The 20,972-nt window shown below is 38.5% G+C and overlaps 1 protein-coding gene across 3 annotated transcripts in view; it reads right to left on the bottom strand.

Annotated features, from left to right (window-relative positions):
• Positions 1-20,972, bottom strand: part of ALS2 (alsin Rho guanine nucleotide exchange factor ALS2) — an 84,125-nt gene that overhangs the window by 2,874 nt on the left and 60,279 nt on the right. For 2 of the 3 annotated variants that reach the window (XM_017518342.2, XM_037734836.1), the window contains exons 22-33: positions 20,861-20,972; positions 20,579-20,656; positions 15,938-16,071; positions 12,584-12,751; positions 8,012-8,129; positions 6,909-7,066; positions 4,903-5,025; positions 3,575-3,751; positions 2,262-2,307; positions 1,983-2,044; positions 1,311-1,460; positions 976-1,072 (exon numbers count right to left, since the gene is read on the bottom strand). In XM_017518342.2, the coding sequence (XP_017373831.1) occupies positions 976-1,072; positions 1,311-1,460; positions 1,983-2,044; positions 2,262-2,307; positions 3,575-3,751; positions 4,903-5,025; positions 6,909-7,066; positions 8,012-8,129; positions 12,584-12,751; positions 15,938-16,071; positions 20,579-20,656; positions 20,861-20,972 (1,423 nt within the window). The remainder of the gene's footprint in view (positions 1-975; positions 1,073-1,310; positions 1,461-1,982; positions 2,045-2,261; positions 2,308-3,574; positions 3,752-4,902; positions 5,026-6,908; positions 7,067-8,011; positions 8,130-12,583; positions 12,752-15,937; positions 16,072-20,578; positions 20,657-20,860) is intronic. The other variant, XM_017518343.2, reaches the window with a different exon arrangement.

Below are 20,972 nucleotides of genomic sequence, written 5' to 3' on the forward strand. Positions count from 1 at the left end.
AAAAAGTGAACCCACGTCAGAAACCTGACATTGAAGTCTAGTTCTTTTTCTCATTTTAATTTATCTGTCTTTCCTTCTCTCTTCCTTTCTCTATATTTAAACCCCAAAGCATCTATAATTTGCTATTCTACCCTCCCTCCAAAACTGCTAATAAGCTATCCAATACTTTGTTTTACCATTTGTTAAATAATTCCTCTCTTCCATTTTTCATGTTTGATGTTTCCACTTTCACGTGAAGTTTTTATTATGCTAGTGTTTACATGGGAGCTACCCCTTCTATTTAGGTATCTGTCTATTCCTGTGACAGTCACATACTATTTTATCTTCATATTATAATTTTACAAATTTTACTAACTAGAAGGTTAGGTCTATTCTTTCTCTTTTTTTCACAAGTGTTTTTGCACTTTCTATCTGCTGTTCTTTCAATAAACTTTAGAGCAATTCTTCCATATTCCAAGAAAAATCAAGGTGAGAAACAAATGACTTCTAACAATCTCTCCAGGCCGCCCAGATCGAAGAAGCTCATTTGTAATCTATTGGTTACTGCAGATTACAAGGGAAAGAAAGAAGATGGAATTCAAATTCATTACCTGCATACTGGCTTCTGTGTTTTACCTTTGTTCCAATAAATAGCTCTCCTGTTGGAAACTTTCTTGGACACTAAGAATCCTTTCTGTTTCTTTTTTAGAGTTACAACTCTTTATATAAATGTAAGCATTTATAACAGTTTGAATATCAATTTACAAGAAGGATTAGATAATGAAGAACTTGCTTTAGTATTTTGAGGAACAACTGGCTTACCCTACTTTAATGTACCATATCATGTTTTAAAGTATAGAACAAAATGTGTTCTAAAGTATTTAAGGTTTGCATTAAACTTTTATGCCAAAAAAACAGTGGTTAATGACATTTATAATATGGTAAATGAAGGACAGATATGAAGACAGGAATGTATTAAGTAATAACTACACTTACCTTCAAAGTGGTGAACATTATACCCTGTTCCCCATGCTGAAGATAGGGGTCCATTAGATCCTCAATGAGGTGCACCTCAGAGCCTAAATTCCTAATCCTGCCCCAAAGAGAAAAAGATGCTGAGTTATTTTCATTTACATGTTCATTCTCCTTCTGAATCTAGCTGATGGGAAAAAGAAAGAACAGCTTGACCAAAAGGTAATGGCACAGTGGAATGGGTTTATCGATTTTTTTTCTAGTGGAAGAGCATACTCCTGCCATCAGTTCAGAAAATTTAAGCAGCAGACTTTTAAAAATAATGACTCACTGATAATAAAGTCAGAAAACATTGTTACCTGGCCCGTAGCACCACATATAAGAAAACAGGAAATAAGTCATCCATGGACCACAAGAAGTCTTCCTGGAGTGATGCCAGGACACTCTGAGAGATCTCCTCAAAAGCCTGCTGGATGACCTTAAGTTTGTCTGATGGGGTAAATGTTGTGCTGTTATAGAAACAATGACAAAAAGATATCCTATAATTTTCTTAATAAAGCCATTTGATCATGCTTTTTGACAATATCCCCTGCTAGGGTTCACATGCCTTAACCTGGACACTTAGGCATTATGAGTCACTGGTAAGAATGACTTTGTACTCCCATGGTGCTATGAGAAAAGAAGCCTCCAACTGTCTATGATTCACATATTGTTTCCTTTGACCCATGTGAAATCTCTTTTTCCTAATATATGCTCTTTTCTGAATGAGAAATTTGGTTAATTTCCAATTGGGTAAAGATGTGATTATATGGATAACTTTCTAGACAGGCTCTCCACTACTTTTGAAAATGCAAGGTCATTTTAGAGTAAAAGATAACCCAAGGGTTTCAAAAGAGTTTTTCTGATTTCCAGGTTGAGTTTGACACTATCAGCATACAGAGTGCGGATGGTTAAGGCTTAGATAAAGATAAGATCTTAATAGGCCAACCACTACTTGGATTTGTGTGGCTTTTCAACAAATCAGAGATTACCTGATCTGCTGCAGACATTCTACTGCTGAGGCAAAACAAGCATCTTTCGTGGTTGGCAAAACCTGCAAAAAAGAGTGTGAAGGTCAAGGAGGAAAACTATCTTCTGCAACAGTAACAAAAATAAATGATGTCAATGTCAGAGTGCAGGTCTTTGGTGAATGACTGATGCAAACACAAGCTTGGATAGTGTTCTATCAAAGTAAAATGAAAGTTTTGTTATCTCAAATCCTTGCCATTACAGAAAAGCATATTTGCTCAGGAAACGAAAATCCACTATACCTTTTTACTCTCTCCAAGGATTGACAAGGTTGCTGGCCAAAATTTCCTATAATGGAATCCATAAATTGTTAATACAAGTTGTTACTTATGGTAGACAAAATTTCCATAAAAATACTTGACAGCTATATTGGTTTCCCTGTCCCCATTAAAAAGAACAATTCCACAGTAGGTTAAATTTTAATAAACATTCCAGATTTAAGAGTTTTTATCATCTGCCTAAGGGATTGGTCATTCTAAACCCCAATAGCCATACACATTACAGATATTACCAAATATATTTCCTTCACTTAGTTTTATCTCATTTCTACTACTGAATTATTCCATTGAAAACAATTAAAGGACAAAAAAACAAAAATTAGCTGGGCATGTTGACACAGGCCTGTAATCCCAGCTACTTGGAAGGCTGAGACATAAGAATCACTTGAACCTGAGAGGCAGAGGTTGCAGTAAGCCAAGACAGCGCCACTGCACTCCAGCCTGGGCAACAAAGCAAGACTCCATCTCAAAAACAAAAACAAAAAACAAAACAAAACAGTTGAGGTTTATTCACTTTTCTCAGTAGCACAAATAAATGATTGGGGAGGTGGAATCAGCTTTATCACTGCACTAGAAAGAAAACACAATCATTTAGTATTCCCTGGATAACAAGCAATAATGCCTTCTAATAAAAACAGCAGGGCCGGGCACAGTGGCTCATGCCGAAAATCCCAGCACTCTGAGAGGCTGAGGTGAGCAGATCACTTGAGGCCAAGAGTTTGAGACCAGCCTGGCCAACATGGCAAAATTCCATCTATACTAAAAATACAAAAATGAGCTCAGCATGGTGGTGCATGCCTGTAATCCCAGCTACCTGGGAGGCTGGGGCATGAGAGTTGCTTGAACCTGGCAGGTGGAGATTGCACCACTGCACTCCTGCGTGCAACACAGAGCAAGACTCTCAAAAAAAGCACTTCAAAAATTTTAAATTAAATATTGCAAATGGGAAGGAATGGGAGAAAAGAAGAGAAGGAAGAATGCCAAAGATATGTATTCTGCTCTTAAGAACTACAAAACACCAGGCAAGATAGCTCACACTTACTTTATACATATATATGAAAATGTAAGAATAAAAAACATATTCCAAAGAATCAGGTTTCATACTCACCTTCAAATATTCTCAGAAATACAGATTATTAACTATCACAATTTTGTTAAATAAGACATATACAAAAATGTAAATAATTGCAAGCCGTATATATAATTAGATATCAAACTGCCAAGTTTCCAATAATGCAGTTTTGCATTTTAAATTAAAACCACTTGGTTGTGCTTACCTCTGCACCCCAAGAAACCCCAGGAGGGCAATATCTGGCTGCTTATTTAGTCGAAGAACACATTCCCAGTAAATGTCTTCCTCCCGATCATTATCCAAAGCATAAAGCATAAATAGTGGTGGGTAAAGCCGAGGCAGCAGCACAGGCAGCAATAATCCAGAACTCGTTACTACGTAACTACAAAATAATGGAGTGGGAGGAGAGGAGCATTTTTTCATATTAAAGCTGAATACAGAATCCAAGACAGAGCTTCAGTTTCAAAAAGTCCAAAGCAGAAATGGGAAGTTTTTAAAAAGTTGTAATATTACTCTGGAGTTGACATGAAGACCTTACCTATCATTTTGACTTAGAGGAAACTGTGAATTCTTTTCATGAATTAAAAATCTAACTGAAAAGCTACTATGTTTCCATTTTGAGGCTGATTTCTCTGAGATTATTCTAGGTCAGTGTGATGTTACTTCCTTTGCTCAGCAGCCTTTGTGCTCAGATCATCTGTGGTTGCCTTTTCCTGGTGTATAGCTAATAGTGCTTCAGAGACCTAAAAGGGAACTAAAAGAGGGCACCTACCCAACCCCATTTTTTTTTTTTTTTAAGACAGGTCTCACTTTGTCACCCAGGCTGAAGTGCAATGGTTTAGTCACAGCTCACTGCAGCCTTTAACCTTGCAGGCTCAAGTGAACCTCTCATCTCAGCCTTCAAGTAGCTGAGCCCACAGGTGTGCGCCACCATGTCCTGCTAATCTTTTTTTAATTTTAGTAGAGATGGGTTTTCCCTATGTTGCCCAGGCTGGTTTTGAACTCCTGGGATCAGGCAGTTCTCCCACTTCTGCCTCCCAAAGTGTAGGATTACAGGTATGAGTCACTGTGGCTGCCCCCAACCCTCCTGGCCCCAACCACATCATTTTAGAAATGAGGGCCAGGTGCAGTGGCTCATGCCTGTAATCCCAGCACTCTGGGAGGCCGAGGCAGGCGGATCACAAGGTCAGGAGTTTGAGACCAGCCTCACCAACATGATGAAACCCCATCTTTACTAAAAATACAAAAATTAGCCAGGCATGGTGGTGCACATCTGTAATCCCAGCTACTCAGGAGGCTGAGGCAGGAGAATCACTTGATCCTGGGAGGCAGAGGTTGCGGTGAGCCGAGATCATGCCACTGCACTCCAGCCTGGGCAACAGAGCAAGACTCCATTTCCCCACCCACCCCCCTAAAAAAAGGAAAGAAATGAGGAAACAGGCCTAGAGAACACACCTTCTCCCTGGGAATCTTTGGCTAAGATCATCTAGTCCTCACTCCCTTTCTTCACTATCCCTACCCAACTCCATTTACCCTGGCTCTGGTGATTCAGAGCGGGAATCTGACTTCCCAGTGCAAAAAGACTTCCTTTCGGTTGGCAGAGGAGCAGAGAGAGGGATTGTGCTGCCTTCTTCAGGAAGCTCAGGAAATAAGAACCTAAGGAATAATAAAAAACATAATTATACAATTACACCTCTAGGGGGATTGAAAAGCATAAAAAGACATTTCCATTAGCTATGAAAGCAAGCTTTATTATCAACTAAGTATTTTAGTTCCCTGAGAAAACTGATGTTTCTTACAGGATAAAATTAAGAGTGCAGTTAATGAATAATATATCACTACAAGATCTTCATGTGCTATGGTTTTCTTCTGTTGAGTTACTAAGGAAACGAAAATTCTGATCTAAATGAGATATGTGTTCCTTACTGGGAAATCTCATCTGAGGTCTATTTACATTAACTCTGAGCAAGGACCACTATTCTCCAAATACAAGCAAATACTGATGGAAAAAAGAGAAAAAAATGATTAATTACAGAAGACACAATGTAAAGTTTTTATTTTATTTTTATAAAATCAGGGGGTACATATGCAGTTATGTTGCATAGATATATCAGATAGTGGTAAAGTCTAGGCTTCTGATATACCCATCACCCAAATAGTGAACACCGTTTCCAGTAAGTAATTTTTCAACCCTCACCCTCCCAGTTCCCTCTGTACTCAATATAAAATTTTAAAATGTGTTTTTAAAAGTTACTGAAAATTAATTTTTCAAAAACAAGGAAAACAAGGGGATAAATTGGAGAGGTTTTTTTTTTTTTTTTTTCCTGGGCTTTGAGTTTTGCTGTAGATTTTATCTCTGACTGCTTGTATGTTGGTGGACTCTACCATAAACAAGTTTATCTTATTTTTACAGGCTTAAATTTTGACCCTTTAAAGGCAATATGCAGTCTTCTCTATTTCTGTAGACTTACAACTTGCACCTCCATCTGCCCTAATTTTATAGTTGAAACAACTGAAAAAGGTTAGGAAACTTATTTTCATTATACTCATCTAGCTAATGTCAGAGCTAGCCCAGGCTAGTGATCTTTTTAATAGATCTCACTTTTCCCTCAAAACCTGAAACATTTCCAAATGTTGAGGCAAACAATATATGGAAGTTCTGGGACAAATTCATAATCTTCTGTATAATTATCTCACTATAGTATCTACTTGTTAGCTTCAACTCAGTAAAAGATCTTATATCTCACAAGCTCAAACTGTTTGCTGTCTGGAACTCTCTTCCCAAAGATGCTTACTATCTCATTTAATTGCCTTCTTTGAAGTCTCTGCCCAAATACCACCACCTTATTAGTTAGGCTGCTCTGACCTTCTATTTAAAATAATAGCCATCTCACATCTAGCACCATCCTTTCTCCCTTTTTCTCTGTAGCGCTAATCACTATCTGACATACCATATATTTTTTATGTTTACTCTCTTCCCCCCACTAGAATGTAAGCTCCATGAGAGCAAAGGCTGTTGGTTTGTCTTTGTTCACTGCTAAATTTCTTGAGAGCCCAGAATGATGGCTATTCATAGAAACACTCAATAAATATTTGTTAAATAAATGAATGTACGTGATACTGTTGCCAAAGGACAAGACATAAAAACTGTCTTGATCAAGATTAGGAATTCCATTAGGAACTCCATCTGCTAAACTTTATCTACACTGTGGTTGGGTTTTAGATACATAATTTTTTGCCTAGAGACTGAATTCAAATAAGACAACTACTATACTTCATACCAAAATTTGAATTTAAAAACCCCACACATTTATTTTACCCGTCTGTTACACTTAATAAGACACACACAAAAAAAAACAATAGCTAATTGTTCATCTTTTTTGTTTTTAGCTTACACATAAATTTAAAACATGTTTATTTAATCTATTAAAGGACCCTGGCATAAAACTATTTCCTTGATGATTCAGGGTGAAACTAGCCAAGCATTGGTATAACATAGTATTCAACAGCTTGCAGACTTTAGTGAAAAGCTGTCTTACCTCACCAGCTGGAATATTCGCTTAAGATAGGACTTAATCTCCTTTACAGCCTCTTGCAATAACCGGCGGTTGGCTCCTACACCCACGTATGTCATTCTATACGCTGCAACCAGTGTCTCCACAAGCCTGCCCAGGGGGTGCAGAGGAGTGTCACAGGCCTGAGTAGGAAGGGAATCAATGAAGTTAGTCAATGTGCATTAACAGCAGAAACAATCAATTAATAAGAAACAACTTCATAAATGCCAAACAACTGTCAAAATGTCAAGAGTCAACTTTTGGACCAGGAATATTCAAATACTTTAATTTTTCTGAAAGTACTCAGTCTAGCCCAATTACATAGAGCCAGAGGTCCTAATCTTGATCAAAGACTCTTCTTAACATTTTGGGCAAATAACTTTGGAAGTACTGATATGGAATATCACTAAAAGAGATTTTGCCGGATATGGTGGCTCATGCCTATAGTCCCAGCTACTACGGAGGCTGAGGCAGGAGGATCGACTGAGCTCAGGAGTTTGAGGCCGACCTGAGCAACACAGTGAGATCTCCATGTCTAAAAAGGAAATAAATTAATACAAAATTTTAGAAAGATTCAAATATACTTTAAACTTCACAAAAATGATACGAAATGTTACCATGGAGAAAACTAAACACTGACTGTTAATGACACTCTGAAACGGTCACTCTTCAGTGCGCTTGATGTCTCAGAAAACTCCTTCCTGCACTTCCCATCAATATATGTCAGACTTTACATTGTAGCTGCTCTTACAAGGTTTAGAAAGAAGCAAGGAGCCTATCCAGGGGTGACAGCAGCATGCTTTACTTATACAATCTCTAGTTTGCTAATATTATTAACAAAAAGCCTTTTCAACTCTAATCTTATTTCTTAAGAACCCCCCTGAATGCCTTAAAAAACTTTAAAAAGTTCTATCATAATAATGGGACAATCTTCAGGTAGAAACGTAATCTTGGTAGTCAGATAATTAAATGCACAGGATGCAAAGACAGGATTAGGATAACATTAAGCTGTGAATCTATTTGAATGATATACTGTGGTAGTTGAATCATTAATTCACAAGACCAATGTAATTTTTACTCTAGTTTACCTTTATTAAATATTTCTTGATGTCATCATATTTCTCCACAGAGAAGGCACCAACATGCTGTGGAATGAATTCCAAACTCTCTAGTGTCTGAGTCTGTGAACGACTTAATATTTCTGGACTATAAAAAGGGAAAGAAAAGTCTATCATGTATTTCACATCAAGAAAGCAAGATACATGTAAATAGTCACATGAAACACAGTCACTCGCTCAAGTCAAAGTGGAGCATCCAGCACAGTACTGGACCCAATGAGCTCAGAAACCATCATGAACCTGCAATTAGGTACTCAGTTTATACCACATTCATTCAAAATGCATGTAGTGTTACTTTGTACCAACTACAATAAATGAATGAAGATTCTGCTCCAATCTAAACCATGGTGTTGGAAATAATATGACATTAGCTTGACGATAAATACAATATTAGCTTGAAGGTGATAGACCTGTCCGTGACAAGAGAAAAATGGAATCAAAGAGGGAAGGGAGCTAAGGAAAAGGGGAAATAAGTGAAAGGGCAAAGGAAGAAATAAAAATGAGGTTAAGAAGCATGGAGATAACGATACTCCAACAGGTGATAAGGTAAGCACGTAATGGGTAAAGAGAAACTGGATAAAGAGGCTAAGATAAAACACATGCTAATAATCAACTGAAATTATTGGTAATAGTATTCTATCATTAGATGACAGCCAATGAGAAACTGAGCAGTGCATAATCACTATTATTATTTGATTTTAGATAAGCAAATAAGATGTTTGTGGTAGCAACATAATTTTATACAAAGAGTTCATTCATCTTCACTTCTCTGAAACCCCTAACAACAGTTAACCCAGCATAACTGGAGGGCTAAAGTCTCAAGGTTGAACTGACAGGCGGCACCACACTGACCATCTGTATCACACACAAGGGGCAGTCAATGGCTTTAATTAATTCTGGGAGTTTCCATTTCTTCTACTAATGGAAAGAGTAGAAGGTAACAATTATGAACTTTATGAGTGAAATACTAAAATCAATTCCTATTTATCCCAAATTAAAAAAACACTTCTTTCTCCATTTAATTTCTTGAAACACACACATAAATATCAAGCAAACACTAATTATACTATGGTTTACTTTAAATATCAATTTTGGGGGTACTCAATTAGAATCTAAACTAATCTCTTCAGGCTAGAATAACAATTAGTATTGTTAGACTCGACTGTGAAACATTTAAAGTTCCTGAAGTATCTTTCAACTTCTGGGATTTAATTTCTATGTAATTATACTTTGGTATATTAAAATTATTTGAATATTGGTAATTTATTTAAAGAATGTGATAACTTTTAGCAAACTAGAACATTTAATTATTCAGAACAAACATTTACATTCTGAATAAATGGATACTTGCTCAATTTTTTTCCTTCAATTCCTGAGTATTAGAAAGTAACTGACAAGTGGAAACTAGGACCAGCATAAAACTGATTTAAAAATTAAGTGTATGTAGTTACACAGATTAAAGTATGCTCTTTGATCTATTTTAACAATGAAGGCATAGCTCAAACAAACCATTATCTAGAATTAAATTCAAGAAAGTCATAGTTAATTAGGAAGTTTTGCTCCAGGGATTAGTAAATTCTTTAGGTCCAAATGCTAAGCAATGCTTGTGAGAGTTACTGGTCAAGTTACAGAAGAAAGGCAGATGAAGAAAAGCAGGAGAAAAGAAAAAGTGAAAAAGGGAAAATTTTAAAAAGGAGAAAAAGAGAGAAATGAAAAAGTACATCTGTAACTTTTCTTTCAGCATTTTGAAAACACTGTGCCACTGCCTTCTGGCTTCCAAGGTTTCTAATAAGAAATATGCAGTCATTTGAATTGCTGATTTCCCATTATTTTACTCTAGCTGCTTTCAAGATCTTTTTGCATGAATTTTAATATGATGTGTCTACACATGGTTGTCTCTGGTTTTTCCCAAGATGGGGTTTGCTCAGCTACTTAAATCTATAGGTTTCATGTCTTTTACCAAACTCGAGAAGTTTTCAACCATTATTTCTTCACAAAATGTTCCATCCCTCATTCCTTTTTCTTTTCTTTCTTTTTTGAGACGGAGTTTCACTATTTTTGCCTAGGCTGGAATGCAATGGTGCGATCTCGGTTCACTACAACCTCTGCCTCCCAGGTTCAAGCAATTCTCCTGCCTCAGCCTCCAAGTAGCTGGGATTACAGGCACCCACCACCAGGCCCGCTAATTTCGTATTTTTAGTAAAGACAGAGATTCACTACATTGGCCAGGCTGGTCTTGAACTCCCGACCTCAGGTAATCCGCCCACCTCAGCCTCCCAAAGTGGTGGGATTACAGGTGTATGTCACCATGCCCGGCCCATTCTTTCTCCTTTTCTTTTGGAATTCTAATCAAAAGTTTAGACCCACAAGTCCTTAAGGCTGTGTTCACTCTTTTTTCTTCATGTTTTTTTCTCTCTGTTGTTTATATTGATAATCTTCAGGTTCACTGACTCTTCCTTTGTCATCTCTATTCTGCCACTGAGTTCACACAGTAAGCTATTTTGATTAATGTAATTTTCAACCCCAAATTTTTGATTTGGCTCTTCTTTGTATCTTCTGTTTCTCTGCTGATACATCCATTCTAATATTTGTTTCAAGGGTGTTTGTGATTACTCATCTGGGCATTTTATAACAGCTGCTTTAAAGTTCTTGTCAGATAACTCCAACATCTATGTCATCTGTTGATAGCTGTTGATTGCCTTTCCTGAAATAAATTGAGATTTTCATGGTTCCTTCATTGCTAAGTAGCTCAATGGATATTTTGAGCATTATCAAACTCTGAGTCTTGTTTATATCCTATGGAGAATGTTGACATTCATAAAAGAGTAAACATAGCAGGCTTGAAACTGTTATCTTTAGAAAGACTCAGGCTAGGGGCAGTCGCTCACACCTGCAATCCCAGCACTTTGTCGGACTGAGACAGGAGCACTTTTTGAGGCCAGGGGTTCAAGACCAGCATGGACAATACAGCAAGACCCTGTCTCTTTTTATAAAAATAAAATAAAATAAAGAAGAACCTGCTTATAAGGTTGACCCTTGGCTGGCACTTGGAATTAAGCTTGTTAAAAGTTCTGTATACTGATAAAGGTGTTTTGCTGTCCTTAGATTAACAATGTGATTTATGGTGAACATCTGCTTTCCTGTGGCAAGGCTGGGACTGTGGACTTTTGGCAACTGCCCATCACAGGGTACCTATGTGACCCGCCCCCAGTATAAATCCTGGGCACTGAGTCTCTAGTAGGCTTCCCTGTGCAGAAACATTAGACATGTGTGGCTGCATTTTGCTGCAGGGAAAACTGTTGTGTGTGACCCATCCCAGAAAGGAAAGATCATGGGAAGCTTACATATGGATTCCTCCAGACTCTACCCGTGTCTTTTTCCCTTATGATCCAGTTGTGTGTCCCTATTGTGTTGCTGTAATCTTACTTGTGAGTACAATTATATGCTGAGTCTTGTGAATTCTTCCAGCAAATCACTGAATGTGTAAGTGATACTGGGAATCCCTAACACAGCAGACATTTTTGCCTTGGTCTCCTGTGGGCCATGGTGCTAATGCCAGTTCACTTGTCAAAGCCTTTGCACCCTTTCTGGGTTTGTCCTGTGAGTCTACAACTTAATGACCACTCTGGGACCTGAGTGGTCTAACTATGAAGTTGGTTCTCAAACTCTTTGGTACTAATTACGATCAAACCCATGTATGTGCAGGTCTAGGGTGGGCCCAGAAGTTCACAAACAACTTTACAGGCTTGTTTCCCAGAGCTCTTCTCTCTATTCCATCCCCAGTATTTTACGGTTTTCAGGCACCCCTTTTTATTTAGGTCCTCTGGCCAAAAACTGTCCACTTCTGTGATTGTGCCACATCTAGGGACAGATGGTGACAACAGAGAACAAAGCCAAAAATGCAATGGTGTTGGAACCCGGCCTTTTCTTGACCTACGGAGCCACCAGAGGGGGAAGAAGTTTCTACTCTCTCAGAGTTTCGACTTTTGCAAGTTTCTTGTTCATGGCTGCTCTAGCTGCTGCCATTACTGCCCTGCCACAGAGGTTCCTGGAGGTTTGGACATGAGAGAATAAAGAAAAAAGACAAAGAAAACTGAGTATGTATCAGCCAGTCTGAGGTGTAGAAGTCCCCAATCCTTGAGCCAGAGCCAGATGGATTTTTTCTGTATCCCTGTCTGTCTGCACCACACTGCTTGTTTTCACGTTTCTGGTTGCACTGAGTTCTGGCTGAGGAATATTGAAGCAAAACATCTAAGTAAACTCACCACAGGTTTTGTGGCACTTTGAATTCAGGTTTTCTTCCTCAATCTACTTGTTGATATTTACTTTTCAGAGTTCATAAATAGCTGTCCATGTATTCTGTTCAGGTTTAATAGGTGAGTTCAATAGAAAATAAAGAAAGTGTGTTTTAATCCCTCTTACCCAGAAGCAGAAGTACATCATTAAGTTTTAAATTAAATGCAGTGAGTCTTGACTACTTACTGGTCTTACGTTTCATCCTCTGAACATGCTCTGCTCTATGTGGAGCAAGCATTCACTCACCTGTCTCTGTGTTGGCGCCGATTGGTCGTCAAGGCCACAGCAATATTGTCCCATGCTTTCCAAACTTCCCCTTGGCCTGGGCCCTCGCAGCCCAGTTGGCGCCAACATTCATCAAACACCGCTTTCCACTTCTCATCAGCTGGCACTGCCAGGTTTCCTAGCTTCCTGCTAATAAAGTCATATCAACCTTTTATTAATCATTTATTTTGTGCAATATTGTTCCAAAGAATAGAAACTTTCTAACATACAATTGAGAATGCTTTATTGTGATCAAAACTGGCAAGACTGATGGTAATTCTATTTTTAAAACACTGAATGAAAATTTTTAAAGGATGCTTTTTTAGCTAATTATTGTTTTTGGATATTAAAGTGTATGGATTATTAAGTACAAAGCACATCAATTTACTCTGCCTCCTATAATTCCACATAATTAATTTTTAAAAATTGATTTCTGGTTGGGAACAGTGGCTCACATCTGTAATCCCAGCACTCTGGGAGGTCAAGAAGGGCGGATCACATGAGGTCAGGAGTGCAAGACCAGCTTGGCCAACATGGTGAAACTCCATATCTACCCAAAACACAAAAATCTGGATGGGCGCGGTGGCTCACGCCTGTAATCTTAGCACTTTGGAAGGCCAAGGGGGGTGGATCATTTGAGATAAGGAGTTTGAGACCAGCCTGGCCAACATGGAAAAACCTCATGTCTACTAAAAATACAAAAATTAGCTGGGCATGGTGGAGCATGCCTGTAATCCCAGCTACCTGGGAGGCGAAGGCAGGAGAATTGCTTGAACCCAGGAAGTAAAGGTTGCAGTAAGTCGAGATTGCACCACTGCACTCCAGTCTGGGTGACAGAGCAAGGCTCTGTCAAAAAAAAAAGAAGAAGAAAAAAATTAGCTGGGTGTGGTGGCCCACACCTGTAATCCCAGCTATTCAAGAGGCTAAGGCAGGAGAATTGCTTGAACATGGGAGGCAGAGGTTGTAGTGAGCTGAGATCACACCACTGAACTCCATCCTGGGCGACAAAGTGAAACTCTGTTTCAAAAAAAAAAAATTAGAAAATTTGAAAACATAAATAAAAATAAAAATTGCTTTCTGTTAGAATAAGGACTTTCTAAACCTTGCACATCTTATGAGAATTTAAAATACATTACATACAGGCCAAGCATGGTGGCTCATGCCTGTAATCCCAGCACTTTGGGAGGCCGAGGCAGATTACAAGGTCAAGTTTGAGACCCGCCTGGCCAACACAGTGAAACCCCCGTCTCTACTAAAAACACAAAAATTAGCCAGGTGTGGTGGCACATGCCTGTAGTCCCAGCTATTTGGGAGGCTGAGGCAGGCGAATCGCTTGAACCTGGGAGGCAGAGGCTGCAGTGAACTGAGATCATGCTACTGCACTACAGCCTGGGTAACAGAGTGAGACTTCATCTCAAATTAAAAAAAAGTAAATAAAATGCATTACATACTGGTACAGAAAAACATATCCTTGGGAACAAAAAACTGAGCTGCCACCAAATATAATAATAAAATTAAAGCTGCAATCAATAAAGAAAATAGACATATGCCAAAAACCGTCCACTTCTATGAATGTGCCATGTCTAGGGACAGATGGCGGGAGAACAGAGAACAAAGCCAAAAATGTGGTAGGGTTGGGCATAATGTACTTAGATTTTGCCTTTTTCTCCTCATATACGCAGATTTTACTATTCCACTTGGGGTGGGGGGGAGGGAGGGAGAGAGAGAGAGAGAGAGAGAGAGAGAACGTGTGAGAGTGTGTGTGTGCGTGTGCGTGTGTGTGTGTGTGTGTGTGCGTGTGTATCTTCTTTATTTTTCAAAATCAAGCTGTGTACAGATTCCATTTAAGAATGCTCTTTCATGGCTGAATTTGGTGGCTCACACCAGTAATGCCAGCACTTTGGGAAGCCAAGGAGGGCAGATCATGAGGTCAGGAGTTTGAGACCAGCCTGGCCAACATGGTGAAACCCCATTTCTACTAAAAATACAAAAATTAGCTGGGCGTTATGGCACATGCCTGTAATTCCAGCTACTCGGGAGGCTGAGGCAGGAGAATCGTTTGAACCAGAGAGGCGGAAGCTGCAGTGAGCCAAGATCACGTCATTGTACTCTAGCCTGGGCAACAAGAACAAAACTCCGTCTCAAAAGAAAAGGATGCTCTTTCAAGCTGGGCACAGTGGCTCACACCTGTAATCTCGGCACTTTGAGAGGCCAAGGTGGGCAGATCACTTGAGATCAGGAGTTTAAGACCAGCCTGGCCAACATAGTAAAACCTTGTGCCTCTACTAAAAATGCAAAAAATTAGCTGGGCGTGGTTGTATGTGCCTGTAGTCCCAGCTACTCGGGAGGCTGTGGCAAGAGAATCGCTTGAACTGGGAGACAGACACTGCAGTCAGCTGAGATCATGCCACCGCACTCCAGCCTGGGTGACAGACCAAGACTCCACCTCAAAAAAAAGACTGCTCTCTCACATGTGGAATTTTTCTTTTTCTTTTTTTTTTTTTTTTTTGAGACAGTCTCACTCTGTCGTCCAGCTGGAGTACAGTGGTGTGAGCTCACTGCAGCCTCTGACTCCCTGGTTCAACTGATTCTCCTGCCTCAGTCTCCCGAGTAGCTGGGATTACAGGCACACACCACCATGCCCAGCTAAGTTTTATATTTTTAGTAGAAATGGGGTTTCATCATGTTGGCCAGGATGGTCTCAATCTCCTGACCTCGTGATCTGACCACCTCAGCCTCCCAAAGTCCTGGGATTACAGGTGTGAGCCACCACACCCAGCCTGGAACTTTTCTTTTAAATGTCCATGCTCTAAGGCTTATAATCTAAACCAAGACTATAGATTTAGTCATCTATAGCAGTGTCAGTTGACAATTCAGGGAGGTTACATCTTGTTTAAAAAAAAAAAAAAAAAGACGACAACTTTGGCCAGGTGCAGTGGCTCATACCTGTAATCCCAGCACTTTGGGAGGCTAAGGCAGGAGGATAGCTTGAGCTCAGGTTCAAGACCAGCCTGAGCAAGAGCAAGACCCAGTCTCTACAAAAAAAATAGAAAAATTAGCCAGGCATGGTAGTGGGAGCCTGTAGTCCCAGCTACTCGGGAGGCTGAGGTGGGAGGATCATGTGAGCCCAGGAGGTCAAGGTTGCAGTAGGCCATGATCACATCACCTGCACTCCAGCCTGGTGATAGAGTGACACCCTGTCTCAAAAAATAAAAATAAAATAAAATAAGGAGACTTTAAGAACTTGATTTTGCTTTTAAAATACTAACCAGCTTTGATAAAAGAAAGACAACTTCAAATATTCAATAATTAATCCAGAATTAACATGTTACTCACAAAACTTTGGGTCTGTCTTTATCACTCTCATACAGACTAGGTTTGAAGTAGGTTCCAGTGATTTTTATCCCAGATCCCCATTCTCCACTAAAATAACCTTCAATGTAGTCTCCATTTGGCATAGTCAGTGTTCCCTAGGTAAAGTCGGAGAATAAAATGCAGAGTTAGAGGAAATATATTCAATGTTTATTTGTTTAGAGACAGAGTCTCACTCTATTGCCCAGGCTGGAGTGCAGTGGTGTCATCTCGGCTCACTGCAACCTCCACTTCATGGGTTCAAATGATCCTCCTGCCTCAGCCTCCCAGGTAGCTAGAATCACTGGCACATGCCACCACACCCAGCTAATTTTTTGTGTTTTTAGTAGAGACGAGTTTTCACGATGTTGGCCAGGCTGGTCTCAAACTCCAGACCTCAAGTGATCCACCCCGCTTGGCCTTCCAAAGTGCTGGGATTTCAGGTGTAAGCTACCATGCTTGGCCCTCAATTTTTAAAATCAAGAGAAAAAAAGCACTAAATGATTAATGCTTTCCTTTTCAACTTGCTCTTTACCAGTCTCCAACTCTTTAAAACTCAAACAAAAAATGGGCACATGCATATCTTAAAAGAGTATATGAAAATAATCCATGGGTAAAAGAAATAAACACATACACAGGGAAAACTGGAAAATATTTTGAACTGTATAAAATGACCATACAATATATCAAAATTAAGGGGATGATGTGAACACAGTGCTTAGAGGGAAACTTATAGCTGTTAACACCTATCTTTTCAGGAAGATCTTGAATCAGTAATATAAATTTTCACCTAATAAAATTACAGAAGGAGAAACAAACTAATAAACTAAACCCAAAGCAAAAAAGAGGAGGGAAATGATAAAGATTAGTGCAGAAATCAATGAATGAGATAGAAAACAAAAAATAAAGAAAAATCAATGAAACTAAAAGTTGCTTCTTTGAAAACATACAAAGCAGCATTTGACTAGATTAATCAAGGAAAAAAAAAAGAGAAAACATAAATTTTTAAAATCAAGTGTGAAACAGGTTTTTGCTACCAGCCTACAGAATTAAAAAGGTTAGAAGGTGCTAGTTTGAAAGGGTGTCTTCTCTAAAATCTGTGTTAAAACTTAAACCCCATTAAGGTGGTAGTAAGAGGTGGGGCCTTTTCGGAAGTGATTAGGGACAGTGTCCTCATGAATGGAGTAGTGCCTTAGAAAAGGGCCGGAGGGCCAGGTGTGATGGCTCATGCCTGTAATCCCAGCACTTTGGGAGGCCAAGGCAGGTAGATCACAAGGTCAGGAGTTCAACACCAGCCTGACCAACATGGTAAAATCCTGCCTCTACTAAAATTATAAAACTTAGCTAGGCGCGGTGGCATGCACCTGTAATCCCGACTACTCAGGAGGCAGAGGCAGGAGAATCGCTTGAACCCAGGAGGCAGAGGTTGCAGTGAGCTGAAATTGCGCCACCGCACTCCAGCCTGGCCGACAGAGCAAGACTCGGTCTCAAAAAAAAAAAGGGCCAGTGGGAACTATCTTAGGCCTTTTTGCCCTTCCATCTTTTGCTATGTGAGGATTCAGGAAGGCCTTCACCAGACAGGGAATGCTGTTGTCTTGATCTTGGACTTCCCAGCTTGCAAAATTGTGAGAAAATTAATTTCTCAGACTACGATATTTTGTTACAGCATCACAAACATATGAAGACAGAATGGAATACTAAAAGAACAGCTTTATGCCAACAAAGTAGATAATTTAGAAAAACAGAAAAGTTTCTAGGAAGACAAAAAGTAACAAAACTGACTTAATAAGAAATAGAAAATCTAAACAGACCTAAAGCAAGTAAAGAAACGGAGTCAGAAATTTAAAACTTTCTCACAAAACAATGCTTAGGCCCAGACAACTTCTTTGGTGAATTCTCCCAAACATTCAAAGAAGAAATAATACCAAAGCTTCGCAAACTTTCACAAAATAGGTGAGGAGGGAACACTTCCCAACTTGTTCTATGAGGCCAGAATTATCCTGATATCAAAGACAGACAAAGACATCACAAGAAAAGAAAACTACAGACCGTTACCTCTCATAAATATAAATGCAAAAATCCTCAACAAAGTGTTGGCATTAAATCCATCAACACCAACATCTAAAAAAACTATACACCATAATCAAGTACAATTTATCCCAGGAAAGCAAGGGTGGTTTAATATCAGAAAAGCAACCAATATAATACACCGTATTAGTAGATAAATGATAAAAACCACATAATCATCTAAACAGAAAAGCACTTTAACAAAAATGCTTCTCTGCCAGGCATGGTGGCTCATGCCTGTAATCCTAGCACTGGGACGCTGAGGTGGGTGGACCACTTGAGCTCAGGAGTTTGAGACCAGCTTGGGCAATATAGTGAAACCTTGTCTCTACAAAAAATTAAAAAAAAAAAAAAATCAGCCAGGCATGGTGGCATGTGCCTATAGTCCCAGTTACTTGGGGGGCTGAGGAGGGAGGACCTCTTGAGCCCCGGAGATTGAGGCTGCAGTGAGGCGAGTTCACACCACTGCACTCTAGCCTGAGTGACAAAGACAGACCCTGTCTCAAAAAAAAAAAGGGTAAAGATGTCCAATTTTACCATTTTTCTATTCAAGATTCCATAGGAGACTCTGGCCAGTGCAACTGGACAAGAAAAAGAAATAAAAGCCTTCTGTATTGTAAAGAAAGAAGCAAAAATGCCTTTACTTGTAGGTGACATGATTCTATATGTAAGAAATCCTAAGAAATCCACACACACAAAAAAACTACTGAAACTAATAAATTCAGCAAGATTTCGGGATACAAGAATAAAATACAAAATCAACTACATTTTTATATTATAGCAATGAACAATCTGAAAATGAAATTTTAAAAAACAACACTTTACAGTAGCATCAATAAAATACTCAGAAATAAATTTAACCAAAGAAATGCAAAATATGTACATGAAACCTAGAAAACATTGCTGAGAGAAATTAAAGCTCTACATAAACTATGAGATGTTCTATGTTCATGGGTTGGAAAAGTCAATATTACTAAGATGGCAATTCTCCCCAAAATGATGTATAGATTCGATGCAATCTCTACCAAAATCTTAGCAAGGTTTATTGCAGAATTTTCATAAGCCAGTCTAAAATTTATAAAGGCAAAGAATCTAGAATGGCCAGAACAATTTCGAAAAAGAACAAATTTGGAGGACTTATATTCCTGATTTCACAACTTACTAGAAATCAACAGTAATCAAGACGGTGTGGTATTAACACAAGGAGAAACATGTCGATCAATGAACTACAACTGAGAGACCAGAAATAAACACATTTTCTGTCAATTAATTTCAACAAAGGTGTCAAGATTTAATGGGAAAAGATGCTGGGAAATTTGTTGTTGTTGTTGTTTTTTAATGATGCTGGGAAATTTGGATAGCCACATGCAAAAAGATTAATTTGGACACATAACTCCACCCATACACATGTTATCTTAAAATGAACGACAGACCTAAATATAAAAGGCAAAACTATAAAACTTTTAAAAGAAAATACAGGCAAAGCCTTCTTAGACATAACATCAAAAGCATAATTCATAAAATGTTTTATAGAGTTCATTAAAATTAAAAACTTTTGTGCTTCAAATGATACCATTAAGAAAACAAAAAAAACAAGTCAGAGACTGCAAGAAAATATTTACAAATCATATATCTGATAAAGGACATGTATCCAGAATACAGAAAGAACCCTTACAATTCAACAAGAATACAAACAAAATTTAGAAATAAGCCAGAGATCTGAATAGACATTTCACCAAAGAAGATAATGAATCACTAAGAAGCATGTTCTACGTCATTAGTTACTAGGGAAATGCAAATTAAAACCAGGAGATACCACTTCATAACCACTGGAAAGGCTATAGGAAAAAAGACAGAAAATAAGAAACATTTTTTGATATGAAGAAGTTAGTATCCTCACACATTGCTGATGGGAATGTAAAATGGTGCAGATATTTTGGAAAAAAGTTTAACTGTTTCTTAATAAGTTAAACATCAATTTTCCATACAACCCAGCAATTACACTCTAGGTATCTACTTAAGAAATGAAAATGAAAACATATGTTCTGCACAAGAGACTGCATTCAACAGCTTATAGCAGCATAATTTACAATAAAGTTGGAAATAACCCAATGTCCACCAACTGGTAAATGGATAAACAAAATGTAGTTTTGGAATACTATTCAGCCATAAAAAAGAACAAAGCACTATACATGCCACAATATGGAAGAACCGAAAACATGATGCTGAGTATAAGAAGCCATATAGAAGGGATTCCATGTATGATTCCATTTATACAAAAGGCCCAGAAAAGGCAAATCCATAGAGTGATTAGTGGTTGCCTGGGACTGGAGTTGAAAATGGAAGTAACTGAATAAGCAGAAGGGATTTTCTTGGGTGACGGAAATGTCCTAAAACTGGATTGTCGTGGTGGTTTGCACAGCTATGCTTACCAAAAATCACTGAAATGTGTGCTTGAAAGGGGTGAATTTTATGGCAAGTAAGTCAGCTATTTTTAAAGTCAAAAAACATTAGTAAAAGAATGTATTAGAGAGAAAAAGAAGAAAGCTAGTTTCCAACCTTTCCACTAAGAGTCCAGTCATCTGAAAATTCTCCCTCATAGATAGTATCATCTTCGGAAAGCAAAATCCCATTTCCCTAGAAGAAACAAGAGAAAATTTATAACACATAAAATACAGAGTAACTTAAGAATGTACACAGTTATATACCCCAAGCCTTATGGAATCTTAAAAGAAGGAAAATAGTACTAAGAAGATGGAAGCTAATCAAAAGATGATTTAAAAATTTAAGGACAAAGGAATTTTAAAGTTAATAATAACTACATGCAAACATTCCACTCACCATCATTTTATTAAGGTGAAAGTTGCCTTCATAATATAATCCAAACTGGGTAACCACCACACCATTCCCTTGACACACATCATCTTGCCACATTCCCATATACTTCTCCCCC

The sequence above is a fragment of the Cebus imitator genome, unplaced genomic scaffold (genome assembly GCF_001604975.1).
Source record: "Cebus imitator isolate Cc_AM_T3 unplaced genomic scaffold, Cebus_imitator-1.0 Scaffold671, whole genome shotgun sequence".
Lineage (NCBI taxonomy): Eukaryota > Metazoa > Chordata > Mammalia > Primates > Cebidae > Cebus > Cebus imitator.